The sequence below is a fragment of the Phoxinus phoxinus genome, assembly GCF_949152265.1.
Source record: "Phoxinus phoxinus genome assembly, chromosome: 10".
NCBI classification, from domain to species: domain Eukaryota; kingdom Metazoa; phylum Chordata; class Actinopteri; order Cypriniformes; family Leuciscidae; genus Phoxinus; species Phoxinus phoxinus.
The window spans coordinates 11,651,915-11,668,910 of record NC_136885.1 but is presented as its reverse complement, the minus strand read 5'-3'; the positions used below and the strand labels follow the sequence as shown (position 1 = coordinate 11,668,910).

Genomic DNA, 16,996 nt, shown 5'->3' with positions numbered 1-16,996 from the left:
AGTTTTATTTCGGCTTTGTCTAATTCTTTCTTTTTCGCTTGTCTATCGTCATTGATCTTTTTCCGTTTACCCGTCTTTGTTGTATGAGCAGGTGCCACTCGAGAAATTGGCAGTTTTGGTTGTTTGTCCGCCATGAGCACAGCTGCGGCACAACGGCAATCTTTAGTTTGAACGACAGTACGCGCTGTGCAAGAGAGGGGTGTGATCAGCGCGTACACGAGCTTGATTGACACTGCTAAGACAATCCTCCTGGCTCTGATTGGTTGTTTCTGACGGGAGCGGTGCATTTCTGCAAATGGCAATAGGACCACTGGGAGGAGCCAGAGGAGCTTGATTTTTTTCACAGATTATCTGTCTCATATTCTACTGTCAGGACATAATGACAGTTTTAACAAATATGTAAAAAATATATTTTTTCAGAAGTTACCTACTGAAGCTTTAAGAAGTGCTGGATTATTAAACTGAAATGCGTTACAGATGGACTGGTAAATAACATTGACCCAGCAGCCATGATTAGGGGAATTTTGTCCCCCCTTTTTTGGTCAGAATGTGCAGTCTAGAGCTGTGTTCAAAAGCGGCCCTAATCCCTCATTCACTCTTCCCTACATTACTACACTAATATAGTCCACGTGAAGGAGTGAATGAATAAGAGTGTGCCAGAAGGGCTGCCGCTTTTGCATAGTTTGTGCTTGTATGTAATACACGTGTAATACGTACCCACATTGGACCCGCGGTTTGGAAAATGGATGGATGGATGATTCATCTTCTGGCGAGATGTGTGAAATTATTCCGCACAATCCTCACAGTGCATTATGGGTATTCTCTGGCCCTGATGTACGCTCATTATTGCGGTGCATCATGGGATTGAATGACTGCACTTGATAACTTCCACTATGGTTTCAGACACCACTACAAATGGCTGTTCCCTCAAATAGTGCCCTATTTAAGGGTATAGGGGGCAATTTGGGACACAGACTACACCCACCCACCATGCCAGAGATCCAGTTTCCATTGGTTAAACTTTCAAATGACGTTTAAAACTGCATCGTGATCGCGACCAGGGCCGGATTTACCTCATATTGTGACATAGGCAAAAACTAATTTTGAAGATTATCGTAGTTAGCTATGCTCGTTTTTTTCTTCTTCTTTTTTTCTGTCATTTGGACAAAATCTCACATTATAATGAAGCGCGTCTGTTTGGCTATTTTGGCTGTGACTCGGACGACAAATGCAAGACGCTCTTCTCCGCTCTTCAAATACGTAAAAGATTAACCTTTACATTTAAAATGTTTCTTTAGTAAAGAAAACGCTGTACATATTCAAAGAACCAGTTTTTTTATTTACCCTTGCATCGTAAATACGGAGACACTCCAAAATGCTTGTGGCACTGGATTCACGATAGAGATAGGGCAGAGTTTTGACTGGCAGTTTTGAGGATCCAATAGAGCTATGAGATTTGGTCACAACCTCTTTTTTAATACTTTTCATTGGTTAAATATTCGCAAAACCCACAGACAGGTTAAAGAGGTTTAGGTTAACTATTAATTAATCAACGATAATTTAACGACAATCGATTATGGGAATTTATGTAATTTGACATATTTAGTTTAAACCCAACCCACCATATACAGATAATGTACGGATATATTTTATACTGTTGTTGTGAAAGCATTTATAATGCCACTGCTGTCTCTTGGAGGACAGTGGAATAATCCTCGCCTCTAGTAACACATATTTTCCTCTGCTTGCTATTTTTTGCCTTTCTAATTTTGAGATCAGAATCACTGTGACCTCCAGAGACAGATTTGTGTATGGATGCTGCATCTGCCTACAGAATGGAACATGAATGAATAGTGAATCTGATAATATACCGAGCGTCTCAATGTAGGGCAGTGTCAGTTCAAGGTGTTATGTATAGCCGAAGGGGACACTGCTGAACTGCAATGAGACGATTAAAGAGAGAGACTGTGCGTTGTGCTTAACATGTTGAGACCAATTCAAGGTTTCAGGCACGAAGTACAGATTACATCAGCTTGCTTTGAACTCATTAAACTAAACACAAAATGTCATGGTGGTTTTATTTTTCCTTTCTTAAGGAATCTTTAGAAATCTGCCTTCTGTATTGGAGCATATAATTTTCAAGAAAATAAAAATGAAGAGTTTAGCTCCAACGCTAATCAAGGGCTGCGTCTGAAAAATTAGGCATTATTGCTTCGCTGCATTTTTAGGAAATGACTTTGTAGGCAGCGTTTGACAATTTGCGCACAAAGACGCCTCACGACAGACGTCTGACTCTGAGGCAGCGTAACGGTTTAATGATCTACTGCAAAATAGACCGAGCTTTGGTGAAAACTAAGCAAATATTTAATTACTACACTTAAAATTACATCAGAAGTGGAAAATGTTGGTCAAAAACATACATTCACACACAAACTGTCCAGCAACCGCAGCTTTCACACACTGGGCCCTATCTTGCACCCAGCGCAAATTACTTTGTACACGACGAATGATTCATTCCTAGTTTGCACCCGACGCACAGCGGACTTTTCCCTCCACAGACACACGTCGGTAAATTAGGAAATGAACTTGCGCTCGCGGGGGCGGTTCAGCGCAAAGAGGAGGCGTGATCCGGCGCAAATGTTCCCTGGTGCTATTTTGCTGTTCCAGAAAACAATTCCGCCACAGACCAGGAAAAACCCAGTCTAAAGTCAGTGGTGCGTTATTCAAATGCTATTTTAAGGGTGCATGTTTGGCCATAATGTAGCGTGTGCACAACGCACATACACTTTGGTTCTCTCGTCTACACAGACGCAGTTCATATTTTACAAACCATAGATAATTACGAGGGAAAATATTACCACACGAGGGAAATCATTCTGGTGTCCATGAAGATATGAAAAAATAGGCATAAATCTAGCTTATACATGTACCCAAATTATTCAGGCTAATTGTAGTAATGACGGATCAAACCTGTATGATCAATAGTGGCAAGACACATACTGTAGGTATATAAGGACATCTGACAAAGTGGGTTGTCCTTCAAGAACCAGGAAACAAAATTCTGGAGACTGCGAAATCACCTTTACCGTCATGTAAGTTGCGTGCGCCTGGCAAATCCGGCGTTATAATTGCAATCCGCCATGGAACAAGCGCGCCTGCTCTTAAAGGGAATGTGAGATGACGCTCTGATTGGTTTATTGCACGTTACGCCCCAAACCACACCTATGAGTAATGTAACTACTTCAGACCAACCCATTTTAGTAATTTATCCCACCGGTAAAATAGAGATCTGCCCACAAAGTTACTTGCTTTTCGCGTTCAGATCGTTAAAATAGGGCCCATATCTTTTTTTTTTTGTTAGCTTAACTCCCACAGAATGGAACGCACAGGATTGTAGGATATCAAAGGTAGGGAAGGATACATCTATGCTGCTTTCAGATGAAGGTATCTCAGGAGACAGGAAGTGAAGCTAACATTGGATTTGGCCTTGATGCCTTCCTATCTTGGAATGTATCAGAAGGCTGCATTTTTAAGTCTTCGGATGCAGCCATGGTCTTCAGTTACAGGTAGGTATTTGATCAGTGTTTGAGCAAAACTAGCCTACATAGGGCATGACCCCTCCAGGGCCGAATTTAAGAAACCCTGCAGTATATATTTTTATGGTGTATTTGCTGGATATGTCCATTACGGAAGGTCTTGTATATAATTTTGACATTATGTGTTGAATTATGAGAAGAAACTGTGTCTGTTTTGACAGTTTCCATGATCTAACTTTCCTTTTATTATTTTTGAACGGGGATGCCAGTAGTATTTAAACCACACTGTCCTGGAGAGTGTAGCTTATTCAGCAGCTACAAAACACCTGCCTGGAAGCTTCTTGACGACAACTTAGCAATTTACATAAATAAATAAAAAACTGCTTCAAAATAGGGTAGGGCTAATTGTGAAACAAGTCTCTTCATGTAATGTTAACAACAAACCTTATTTTCTTTTAAATAAAAAACCTCCATTCTAAAAACCCATATGAATCCCGTAGGGAACCCATGGTCATAATAATGAGGAGAAGTGTTTAAAAAATAATAATAATACTTTATCTTAATCACAGTGAGTCCTGCATGGACTGGATTTGGTTTCTCATAGGACCTCTTAGTAACCCAAAAAATAGGCCGTACAGTGGGTAATTTGCTACATAATTTTTCTGAGGTTATGTGAATAATAACCAAATACAGTCATTTATTTTTAGATGGTATTGAAATCACAGTGTGTCTTTGAAGCTAAAATTTACTTAACCTCCACAGGGAAAACTATTCCTGTCCAAATAATGTTAAACACCAGAAATTGGCATTCATTAGTGGAAATTTCTTAGATGTGCAATTCATTGATAGTGTTCTTCTTTTCAAAGGAAATGTGGCTCGTTAATTGGACTTTATTTTCAAAAGTAAACCCATTTGAGTAAAGATGGGGATAAGGTTAAGCTCACAGCGTTTGAGGTTTCATTGCAGGCAATTGTTCAACCTTTGATGTTATGTCCTGAGCTATTTTTGTAAAAGAACATCATATAAAAAAATATGTTTACAATGTTAATAACTGTGGAAACGTGTGAAAATGGTCTATTGTTGGTCTCTTGCAGTTTCAGGTACTGGGGAATAATGTTTTTAAACTTTAAAAAGTTTAAAATTTTGGAGAATTATGTTCACCAAATTTCAAAAACTCTGTCATCTAAACAATGATTCATTCTTATAATGACAGAAATTGGACATCGCTAGTTCTCACATAAAATTGTATCAATGTGCCAAGGAGAACTTGGGTGGATAGCAAGATTTTCATCAAATAATGAATTAAACGTTTAGCCTGTTTCTCACAAAAAACTAGTATATGACAGAAAACTCTAATAAAGAATTTAGCACTGAAGTGTTATGAATCATTTTTATGGTAGACGTATACTGCTTTTACTCCCCTTTTAAAGTTTGAAAACCTGTTCCCCAGTAACTAAAACTGCGACAGACCAACAATGGACCCTTTTTACAGACTGTGATGATGCGTTTCCATAGTAACATTGTAAATTTAGCAAACTCTTTTATATTTTCATATAAATAAATAAATTATATATATATAACACTATGGCATTACATTACAGAAAAATAATTCAAGATGTGTGAGTGTTTCAAATACAACTGCTTAGGGAGTTGCGGCAAATTTGACATATTTCTCTCTTCTGACCAATGTAAATAATCTCTCTTTATATTGTTTTCCTCTTTTGGATTTTTTTTCTTTGGCCTTTTGGAGCAAATGGGATTATACAAATATGGATTTGGAACAAATGTCATGTGCAACAATTTGGAACAGTATTACCAGAAGTGATTTATGGTACGATTTCACTTAATTCAGCAGAATTACCTTTACAAACCTGGGCAGAACCATCAAAACATAACAAAACGTGTATTTTTTTCGGAAAGAAGAGCACTTTTTTTCTGCACAGTCCATTTGTGTGTGCAGTATGCTAACAATAACAACACATACACCACTACATAAAACCACAGTAACACAAACAATTTACAACCAATTGGTAAGTAAGCTTGAAATTGAATTGAACAAATGTGACATTAGCATATTTCTTCTCATATTCTCCATATTATCTCAGGCTGAGATCCCGTTTTAAAGTGAGCCTTTGTCAGCTGTGTAAACTCTCATTAAAGCTGTGGAACGAAAAAGAGAGAGGGCAGCCAAATGACACTCTTTCCTGTTACTGTCACATCTTTACACCTGAGACTGCAGCCTCGAGTGGAATCTGTCAATCACATCGTCACAATGAGCCTGAGAGGGTGCCCGGAGCTGACTGCTCATTGTCATGGCAACACTCCAAGGTGAGGACCTTAAGGACTCTCATTTGCGTCAGAGATTCACCAGAGGGCACAATAGTTTCTGAACAGGTATATAGGGACAACTTTTTGGAGCAAGAATTTAAGAGTACATCCTCTGTCTAAATAGCTTCCAAAAATATGTTTTAGCACGTTCAGATGATCTGCCTAATCAGCATGAGAGGAAGCATATATATTACCGTATTTTCTGTAGTTTTTTCATAGTTTGGCTAATCCTGCGACTTATCGTCAGGTGCGACTTATATATCAAAATGAATTCATACTGACTGAGATGAACCAAAAGAAAACATTACCGTCTACAGCCGCGAGAGCACGCTCTAGTCACGCTCGAGTTGTTCAGAAGCGACAGCGACAATGAAGAGTACAGTGTTGTGGAATGAGATCGCGGAAGCTTGGTGAACTTGCTTACCGGTAACTTGTTGGACTCGCTGGCTTATGTTAATTTAGCCTATTCACCCAGGTATATGTTCTTTATGCTATTGTGTAGCTGAATAATTACGTTAACATGCCGTACACCCATTCAGCCTGTTGTTCTGTGTGCTATTATGTAGTTGAATAACTTATCTTTCCAGATTAAATGTCTGTTCTTGGTCTTGGATGTTGTGAAATACATTTCTAAATAAATGCGACTTATAGTCCAGTGCGACTTATATATGTTTTTTTCCTCTTCATGACGAATTGTTTGACTGATGCGACTTATACTACGGAGCGACTTATAGTCCGGAAAATACGATAGGTATGCGTATATAGAGCCGACTTACCTTGGTTCCATAAAATCTTTTTCAGGATCCCTCCTTCCCCCCAACTCCTCACTCTTGATTATTCCTATCCCAGCCAGGGATGGGGGGTGAGTACTCTGAGCTCAGCGCCCTCCCTTTGGACATCACACCAAATAATTGATTTAACAGTCTGATTAAACAGTTTGTGCAAACACGTGAAAGTACTATATCTGGAACAACTGGAAGCATGTGGTGTTTTTTCTCTTTGCTGATTTGTTCTTTATGTTTAATTACAAAAAATGGGGTAAGTTGACAGTCAGGACAAGATATCAGTACGTAATTCTGCAAAAACAGATCTAAACATGAGCCATGAAATAACTGTTGATGTAAAAGACATTCATAATAAAACATGTCAGACAGGGACAGAGCGTTCAAAAATACATATACTCGTCTCAAACCAATTAAATCCATATATTTTTTTAAAAGGACATGGTTATATTCTGCTTTTTTCATGAAACATGGTTTTTATGCTGTCTTATGAAATGTTTTGAAGGGAGCGTGACCCTGATCATGACAGTCTTTCTATTGCTGTCTGCAGTAGCTGTCTCTCCAGACGAGGGTTAATAGGATAACCGTGTGTTAAATAAATCACTGGCAACAAGGAAAGAGGAGACAGCAGAGATAACAGCCTACTCACTGAGTTTATATTTTAATATATATTTAAATGCCTTTTATTCCAGTGATGAATTTTCATCAGCCATTACTCATGCCTTTATCACATGATCCTTCAGAAATCATAATATACTGATTTTGTGCTCAATAGATATTTCTTCCCGGACAGCAACATAGTGTCGGCCTAGATCCGGCCCACATCTGGTAAGCGTGGAGTCCACATGTACTGGACCGACACCATGTTGTTGTCTGGGTTATTATATTAATGTTGAAAACAGTTATGCTTCTGTGGAAACAGTAATATTTGTTTTTCAAGGCTCTTTGATAAATAGAAAGTTATATAAAACTTTTTTCTTTATCTGTATAAACATTTTATATTTAAATTATATGTGATATCTAAACACAAATGTTATATGAAAGTAACTGCTTTGCCAGTGCAGTGGTTACTTTTGAAGTTGGCAAATGAGAGAGAGTTAGTTAATTATTTCCAGAGAGCAATGAGAGCTGTTGCTTTTGAAAATAACATTTTGTTCCCCAGTACTTTCCAAAGGAATACACACTCTCAAAGCAGATTCAGTTTAGGCATATAGATTTATTTATTTTATGTTTCCAAAAACATGATTTTTTATGATTTTATCTATGGCAGAAATTCAAGTTCTGATGGCAGTGACAAGAAACAGAAGGGCAAGTGTTCCTCATTTACTTCTAAGAGCCTCCTTACTATTGTGGCTCTGTAGACATTTGTAGGCTACATTTAGTGTGTGTTCACATTTGGCAGGTTTGGTTCGACAAAAAGTAACTCTGGTGTGATTGCTCTATTATTGCGGTTCATTTGAACAACTGTGAACAGAGCCCTGGTGCACACCAAACAAGCGGACCAAGACCCATCAAAAGGTTCCAAATGAACTCTGGTGCAGTTTGAGTGAAATATGAATGCAACACAGACAAAGACATCCAAGCAAACTAAAAATAGGATTTGATGTCACAAGATGCAACCCTATAGAACTGAGTGTTCAAGCGTACCCAGATTATTCTCACAACAGGAGCAACGTTGGCAATTACATTTCGCTACAGGCAACGGAAACGCTGTCTCCTTGCGGTGGATCTGTATTTGTGTGTGTAACGGGGGAATTCAGCTGTTTTGATCCCTTTACTTATATAAGCTCTCTGTTTACCAGTTCTCAGCTGGTAAAAATACCATTAAATGGACACAAGTACAACAAGAGCATTTAGCCCAGCACACAGCAATGTTTTGGATGTTCTAAGTCCAGGTGAAAAATGTACATCATAAAAATTGTGTTGTTGTTGTTGTTGTTCAAGTTCGGTCTTAAAAATGACAGAGTGCTAAGTGAACCATTTTCTTTTTTGGTCTGGACCAAAAAAAACAAGAGAACCGAACTACAAGTGTGAACACAACCTACAATTAACATTTTAATTACATCAACATAAGTAGTCATGAAATTCAGAGATAAAGTCAGAGATGGTGGATGCCACATTGCAAGATTGTTCTAGGTTGTTATTTAAAGGTAGGGTAGGTAATTTTCGGAGAGGCTATAGCAATAGCAAGCTAGCTTCTCTACAAATTCACACCTCCTCCAAAAGACATGAATGCGGAAAAAAAAGAAAACGCCATGAGAGATGTGACAACAGAAGGTTGTTAAATTTACTCATGTCTCAAAGCTCATAACAGTACAATAATAATGAACATAAACAACTCAAAGAGCACTGATCTGTACCACCTGACTGCTGCAGATTAAATTTGGGCATTCATAAAGTGTTGCCATTGAAACGCTCAAGAAACAATCAAGTATCGAGTATAACGTTACGGGTTACATCTCTTCCAAACTATGGTAGTTATGGTGTGAACGCAGCATAAGCTTGTTGTTTTGGTTGAGGAGGAAGGTGGCTGCTGTTTCGGACCAAATGCAATAATTTGGACAAACATTTTGTGGTTTTGATACCATAACATTTTAGAACATTTTAGATAATTTTATATAAATTTAGACCACTTAACTTAATGATTGCAATCTGGATGTGAAGAGACAGTCATCCAGCATAACAAAAAATGTTTCTGGAACAAATCGCCTAAAAAACCTCTCTCAAGTCTTTATAATATTGTGATAATTATATGACTCAAGTCCCTCCTTCAGTGTTTGTCTTCTTCTCCTTCTAAGTTTTTTGTCTATACGTTTTTTTGCTTTCCTTAGCCTGAATTCTCCAGGATTTCCGGGAGACGTGTATGTCACGTTCTTTAATGGTCCGCCTGGAAACAAAGCAGTCATGACACTTATGGAAGAAGAAAGCTGTTGAGTTTACAACTGTGACAACAATATCTGGATCAACATTGACTTTTTTTACACCCCTAAAACTGTGATTGGTTGCTTTACATGTCGGTCAGATGTCCTCTTGGGCAGTGGCCAATAAAAGCTGCTATATGGAGTCCAGTAGTTGAGTCCCAAAATGTATTCTTAAAGGGATAGTTCACAATTTTTTTGTTTTAATTATGTCATTTACTCACCCCAATGTAATTTTCTTTCTCATGTGGAACACAAAATTTATTTTTGGAAGAATTTTGGTCATCAAACAGTTTCAGTGACATTGGCATATTTAAAAGAAGAAGAAAAAATAAATTTCTCAAAATATATATTTGTTTATGTTCATGAGAAGAAAGATTGTCCTACTGGTTTAGAATGACATGCGAAGGATGTAAAGGATGACATAATTGTCCTTTTTGGGTGAACTATCCCTTTAAGGGTTTGTTTTCTTAGTATAACTATTAGTAACCTTAGCATTATTGAGTAGGCCTATTGGAGAGTTAAACTGTGACCATAAAAGAAGGCACCCTCGGTAAGTTTAAAAAGATGCTCTAACACACGGGTGCCCATTGTGTTCCTGGAGATCTGCCTTCTTGCAAAGCTCAGCTGAAACCCTGATCAAAATAACTAAACCAAATAATTAAGATATTCAGGAGCACTTGATAATTACAGGACGGTTTGTTTGATCAGGGCTGGAACTGAACTCTCCAGATAGTAGATCTCAAGACTGGGCACCCCTCTAACAAAATATCACTAAATAAGTGAAGACACACAACTACAGTTTTACTGTATGAGGCATGGATGTTGCTTCAAGCTCAAGGGAAATAATACATTATGTGTTCACTTGTCAACAGAAACAGAGAACAGAGGTTAGAAAAGTGCTCACTTTCATCTGGAGAATTGCATCCTTGTTCACTTTTGCGTTTCTGTCTCCTTCTATGTCTCATGTCTTTCTCTCTAATTACACTTAGTTTAATCACTCCCTGGTTATGATTAATTAAAATGATGTTTCTATTAAAATGGATGCAGGCCAAAGGTAACACATGGCAGAGACTTCTGCTTTACTCACAGTCTTCTGAGAAACCCTTTTACATGGTCCAGCAATAATGGCTTGGTCCACTAATCTCTTGCCTAATGATGAGAGCATGTAGTTTTATATTTCATCTTTTTTTATCCTGACCTTGTAAGACAACTGCGATCGAGTTGCACTTATTTATAAATTGCAAAACCAAGGACTTGGAAGGAAATTAAACGCTTGTATGGTCTTTGGGAAATTAGGCTAAGCTGATTATAAAAAGACACAGATTGCATAGAAAAGCAATTATATTACTTAACGGACAGGCTGATATTAGGGAATTAAGTAATTCTGATCAAGCAATGAAGCAATGTTGTACTCACTTTTAATATTTGTTAATTGCAGGAAGGGAAATTTTATACTTTCATCCTTTACACCAAAATGTGAATTTCTGAGGTTTCTAATGTGTTTTCTCATGGTTAAAATGTTTTCCCTTAAGGCCATGACACACCAAGCCGACCTAAAAGAACTAGCGGCGACAAAAAGCAGGACTACACACCAAAAGGACATGGTGACTGCCAACTAGCATGTGTGCTCTGCGCACAAAAATGAACTACTGATATTAAGAAGAGGATCTGACCTTTGGAAGCATCTCTTTTAGTCGGGATAGGGTCTAATGTGGTTGATTTTTATGATTTAACGAGACAATTCTTCCTCTCCTATAGCAGGACCAAACAAGCCCGAGGGGCAAAACGGGGAGTCGAGGAAAGCTGTTTTGTCAGTGTCCTTTATTTCTGTTAAGTTGAGCAAAAGGTGGCTCTAAAGGACCACCAAATTGGCCATGGTGTGCCAGATTGCCTTGGCTGTGTCTTTAGTGGCGCGCAGGGCAAGGTCAGTTGCGCTTCGCAGCTCCTTTAAGGCCCCGATCACAATTTTAGCAGATTTTTTTGCCGTAAAGCAATTCATTACATCGCGAGACCTGATATCATGCGATACTTCCTGAGTTGCAAGGTTGTTTTTTCCGCTCACAGGCGATAGGGGGGTGCGAGACAACCACCATTCAACCCGAAAAAAGTAATATAACCATTCCAATGACAGCTGTTCAGTTAAGGTAAAAAAACTGCATAGTTCACCTTTAAGGTTTTAATCGCTGAAAATGATCTCGCTCTCTGAACGCATGCAGTCATTTCTCATTCAAAAAGGTGCATTTGTGCCATGCCGTAATTACCGTAATTATGAGATTTCAGCTCGTAAAATTTAAATAAATGTAAATAAAATTATGCTGGCTGATTAAATTGAAAAATACACCCCAACATGGAAAAATTACACCACAATATATAATTTCATCATGCCCATCGCATCTGTGTATGACGCCAAAGGTTTCTCATTGAAAGCAATGGAGTACCCTCCACATTGAAAAATTATGCTAAAGTGGTACCCTGTGACCACTTAAAAAGTGGCGCTGAGGGGTCCTGGCCAAGCGTCAATTGGCCAACGGCCAACTATCAGCTCTTATGGGACCTACTGTGAACTAATGACCTACTCATTACTTATGCTTTACCCATCTTTTCTTACAAAACACTAATAACACTATAACACTTTCCTTGCCATTTTAAGTACAATATCGCCTCATCAAGAGTATAAAATATCTCCGCATTCAGCATTTATGCTAAACAAGTCTGATGTTCTCGGTTTGCTGTTTGGTGAACTCTCTTCCTAAGTTTAAAAAGAAGCAGTCAAAGTACTTTGAAGTGAAATTGGAAGCAGAACACAGGCAGGAATCTCTCGCCCACATTAGGCAAATGTAAATGAGACCTGTGGGAATTTAAACTGGATGAAAGGGAGATTTAATGTTTCGCTGATATCATTTATTTTTCTCCCTCTGCATGCTCCTTATCTCCAAATGTGCGATCAGTATGAGGCTTATAGGAAGTGACAAGATCAGCTCATGAACAGATGGGCTCGATATAGCCACTCTAAACTCGGCTTCAGTCTCCGTCTCTGATTGAACTGATATCTGCTGAATATTGTTGGATTATTTTAAAGTTTCCAGTTGTGTTTGAACAAAGAAAGATAAACGCAAAAGTGCAAACTCCAAAAATGTGATTTGATCATTGATGCGTGTGTGCATTATAAAAATGCCATCAGATACGTGTGATTCTTCTTATGATTGAGGTTTTTGACCAGTCTTCATAAACACATTTATTTAAAAAAAAAAATCTAATTCAGCAAGTTACATTCACTATTCAGAACGGAACAATCAATATTCCACAGTTCCAGTCATTTATAATTACATTTCCCAAAATAATGACTTTTTAATTATGCATAAACTAAATTATGCAAAACACCAAAATTCAGTTAATTTAACAAAAAGTCCACGTACACACTACAATGTTTTGGCAGTAACAATCATGTGTAAATATGAGTGATTCCTCTAATAGTGATGTTCTATTCTTGAACGAATCATTCTTTTAAGTGGGTAACTCGAGCCGGTTCACATAATTGAACTGAATCAAGCTTTAGTTCCGGGTTGATAGAGCAAGATGAACATCCGAAGTAGCACACTCCTTGAGCCAATAAGCATGTTCAGATGGGTTATTGAACCAAAGAACTGGTTTGAAATCAACAAATAAAAAGAGAACCAACTCAAAAAGAACCGAATGAGTCGGTTCTAACTGTCAAAGTTTGAAAACTTTGACAGTTAGTATCGGCTCATTCGTTTTTTAGTCGGACAAGACTAAAAAGCTGACTATCAGCTCTGCATGTAGCTTTGGTTCATTCATTTCAAAGCAGTTCATCATTGATTCAATTACAGTTCTGGATATGCTTATTGGCTCAGTCGGTGCAAATCAATTTGATTATGTGAACCGGCTCAACTGGTTACCAGATTAAAAGAACAATTCATTCAAGAATTGAATATCACTATCATTTAAAACTGTAGTTGTGAACCAGGGTGCCGGGGCTCACAGCAAACTTCCAAGGGGGCCTCAAGATGACTTAAAAATATTTAAAATAAGAGAAAAAAAGCATTAAAATAAGCCGAAAAAAAATAAGGGTGTTTCTTATTTTAATTCATCCCTCAACTATGAATATATATTTTTCTAGTTATGCCAAGCTTTAAAATGATAATAATAACATTGAGTAGAAATTGGGTTACGAAGTAGAAAATCTGGAAAAGTTTCAGATAAAAAAAGCATCCTTCATCCTTATCCAGTAAATCGCAAACTGGAGAAGTCATGGGGCCTTCGAATATTGTTTTTGACAATGGGAGGCCGTAAAGGAGTCTTAAAGCTTGAGAAGCACTGGTCTAAATTATCATTGCTCAAACAACCTTATTTAACTGCAGTGTGTACAGTATGTGGCCTATAAGATGGCCAAGTGAAAAACCTAGAATTATGTATGATAACTCTGCATAGGACAGCACAAATTTAGACTCAGCAGTTTTGTTCACAACTGTGCCTTTAGTAGATACCTGGATAGGGCTCAGTTTCACTCAGTTCACAGCACCTATTCTAGACTGTATATCAGCCTTCATTAAAGATTTAGCTTGTACAACACAATTCCATTGTTTTTTTGAAGCTTAGCTTCATTTTTCATTTACAGATGCAGTTACCCTTTCTGAATGCACCACAGAAAGCCTTGCAAGACCTTGTTCCACACCAAAGCTCCATTTCTTCCATGTCAATTCTGGTTTTGTCCAATGTAGATGAGCGAAAGATTTTGTCAATTGTTTGGCTTCTACATTAAAACATTTTTTTAAAGTTGTAAATAAGCCAAAGATTATTACAAACAACACAAATTATTTCACAACAAAATTTGTATTAGTATTCCTTATGTTCCTTGCAATTTCTTTGTAACTGTTTCTGAAATTTACTTTGGTTCTACACCAATTCTTTTTTTTGTCTTTTTGTCAGCAACATTAGACTGAGTAACCCCTTCCACAATGAAATCTCATGAATCCACAACCCCATTCCTCATAACTGTACATTAAATACATATCTTCTAATTGTCTGTAACTGTGTGCCATCGGACAGCACTTTCACATGCAGTGTGGAAAGATAAATAGCTTGTTGTTGAAATCTTATTGCATCGTGTCTGCTTAGGACATAGTGTAAGTCTCTTCACAGTGAAGGGCCTCTGCATGAGTCCTGCTTTGCAAATGACCATCTGGAATCCCTTCTCTCATATACTGAGAGCATCAGTTAATCAGAGTTCAAGGACTGTCAACACTGATTAGGGAAATCACTCAAAAATCCATGCAAATGCACTGCCTCCTCTCATTTAAGCTGTCTTCCATAGTTTGCATGACTTTGTAAACAGCACATCAAACACACTTCGAGACATGCACATAAATGAATGGGCGAACCAAATCAAAGCAAACAATTTCCATAAATCTTTTGTGTCCTTTGAGAACTCAGTAATTGATTATTTACAAAATGTGAGAATCTCTTCATGGGAGAGTTATAGATCTCTGTTAAGTTTCACGTTCTTCTCTTGTATATGCTGGAGAAGGGCCTTGGCTCTCTGTTCTATGTGCCGGATGAGAGATTTGAGTCCGGACATCTTTCCTCGGCTCACCCAGAATTCCTGATCCACAGATAGTGAGCGAAGAAGCATCCTCTCCAGACATCCTGACTGCAGCACTGAAACAGCACGTTCCGGAAACCTGGCAATCAACAAATACACTGTTAAGGCCCGTTCACACCAAGAACGAGAACTATAAAGATAACTAGTGGCCACACCAACACACAATATCATTCTGTTTATTCTAAGTGTGCAGTTTTCTATTTCTTGGCTTTTTTATCCAAATGTCTTGCAATGCATTTTACAGGGATAGTTCCTCAGGGTCAACCGTTTGTTGCTCAAGGTCACAATGGTAAGAAGTCATGGTTAAAACTAGTAATAGTTAACACATTTTAACCAGTTTTATACTTGGCCACACCACTCTAGCCATATGTTTATACAATAACACTGTAAACCACGGGTCTTGACCCCTGCTCCTGTGGCCGGTTGCACCAGCTGTGTGTAAGTTGCTTAAAAGCCTTGTTTTGACGTTGACTTGGTATTAAACTTAGTTGAAATGGATGTGTAAAGTAAATATTTAAGGAAGTAAATAGCCTTGTATGTGAAACTGGGGGATACAATGTTATTAATGATTAAGTCGTTTTGTATTTCAAATGAAACATATTTTAATTGTCAGTTACATGACGCAAAATAAGTTAGAATCATGGATAAACTGAAATTCAAGGCATTTCTTGAATCAACTTCTGCTCAAATATTTGCAGCCAGCTATTGTATTATTGAGGGTAAGCTCTAACTAATAACTAACTAATAACTAATGATTTTTGCAACGGAAGTGAATCAATCAAAACTAACTTAAGCTGGACAATAAGTTTATTCTAGAGCTGCTGTAAAGCCAAAACAATCTCTGTTACTATTATTTCCTATTATGACTAAGACTAGACTAAGACTAAGACTAAGACTAAGACTTGACTTGACTTGACTTGACTTGACTTGACTTGGCTTGGCTTGACTTAAATATAACATTGCATTATGCGACTACAGATTACTTTATGGAGAGTGTATGACCTAGCTACATTCTGCCTTCAGAACAAATGGTGCAACCATACATAGTTGAGTTTTCTGCGTACAGACACCATTGTCAAAACTATCCATATTCACACGGAACCGTGAAAACGGCTAAAACGCTGTATTCTGCTGCCAGGCCATTAGATGGTGATGAAACACTATAGAATGAACACGTAAAAACGGATGTGCACGATCACGATGTCATCGTCTTTAGAGATTCTCGTTTTGGTTGTTTACATAGAGACTTGGACACTTTGAAACCCGTTTTCAAAAGTTCGAGTTTTCGGGCACCCAAAACGGTGTTGTCGTGTAAACGAACGGCCAAAACGCATAACGTTATTCCTTTTTAAGTTGAAAACGGTGTCGTGGAAACAGCCCCTAAGCCTCTAGTGTTGACTTTAGCTCTAATTTAAGTAAGAACTTATGAATGATTGGTTTAACCCTACCCTGGAGAGCTTCTTTCCTGCAGAGTTTAGCTCCAACCCCAATTAAACACACCTGCACCAGCTAATCAAAGTGTTCAGGGTTACTTGAAAATTGCTGACGCGTGTTTGAAGAAGGGTTGGAACCAGAGCATGTGAGTGAAGCAGAGCGGTGTGATGCTCAGCTCAATATTCTGCTATGCTAGTGCGCTCCGCTCAATCACTCATTGCCCAAGCGATCCTCCACTCATGAACCGCTCACACTCACGGTAAAATAAAGTCGCTCAAATCCCGCTCCGACATTACATTTCTCTGTACTATATGTCTTTCTGCTTGTAATTAATTTATTGAATAAATGTCTCAACAATAGACCCATAGCAGTTAT

The 16,996-nt window shown here is 38.1% G+C and overlaps 1 protein-coding gene across 3 annotated transcripts in view; it reads right to left on the bottom strand.

The window, feature by feature from the left end:
• Positions 1-12,882: 12,882 nt before the first annotated feature.
• gask1a (golgi associated kinase 1A) overlaps positions 12,883-16,996 on the bottom strand; it is a 46,627-nt gene continuing 42,513 nt past the window's right edge. For all 3 annotated transcript variants that reach the window (XM_079624701.1, XM_079624700.1, XM_079624702.1), the window contains exon 5: positions 12,883-15,266. In XM_079624701.1, the coding sequence (XP_079480827.1) occupies positions 15,062-15,266 (205 nt within the window). In that variant the 3' untranslated portion in view covers positions 12,883-15,061. The remainder of the gene's footprint in view (positions 15,267-16,996) is intronic.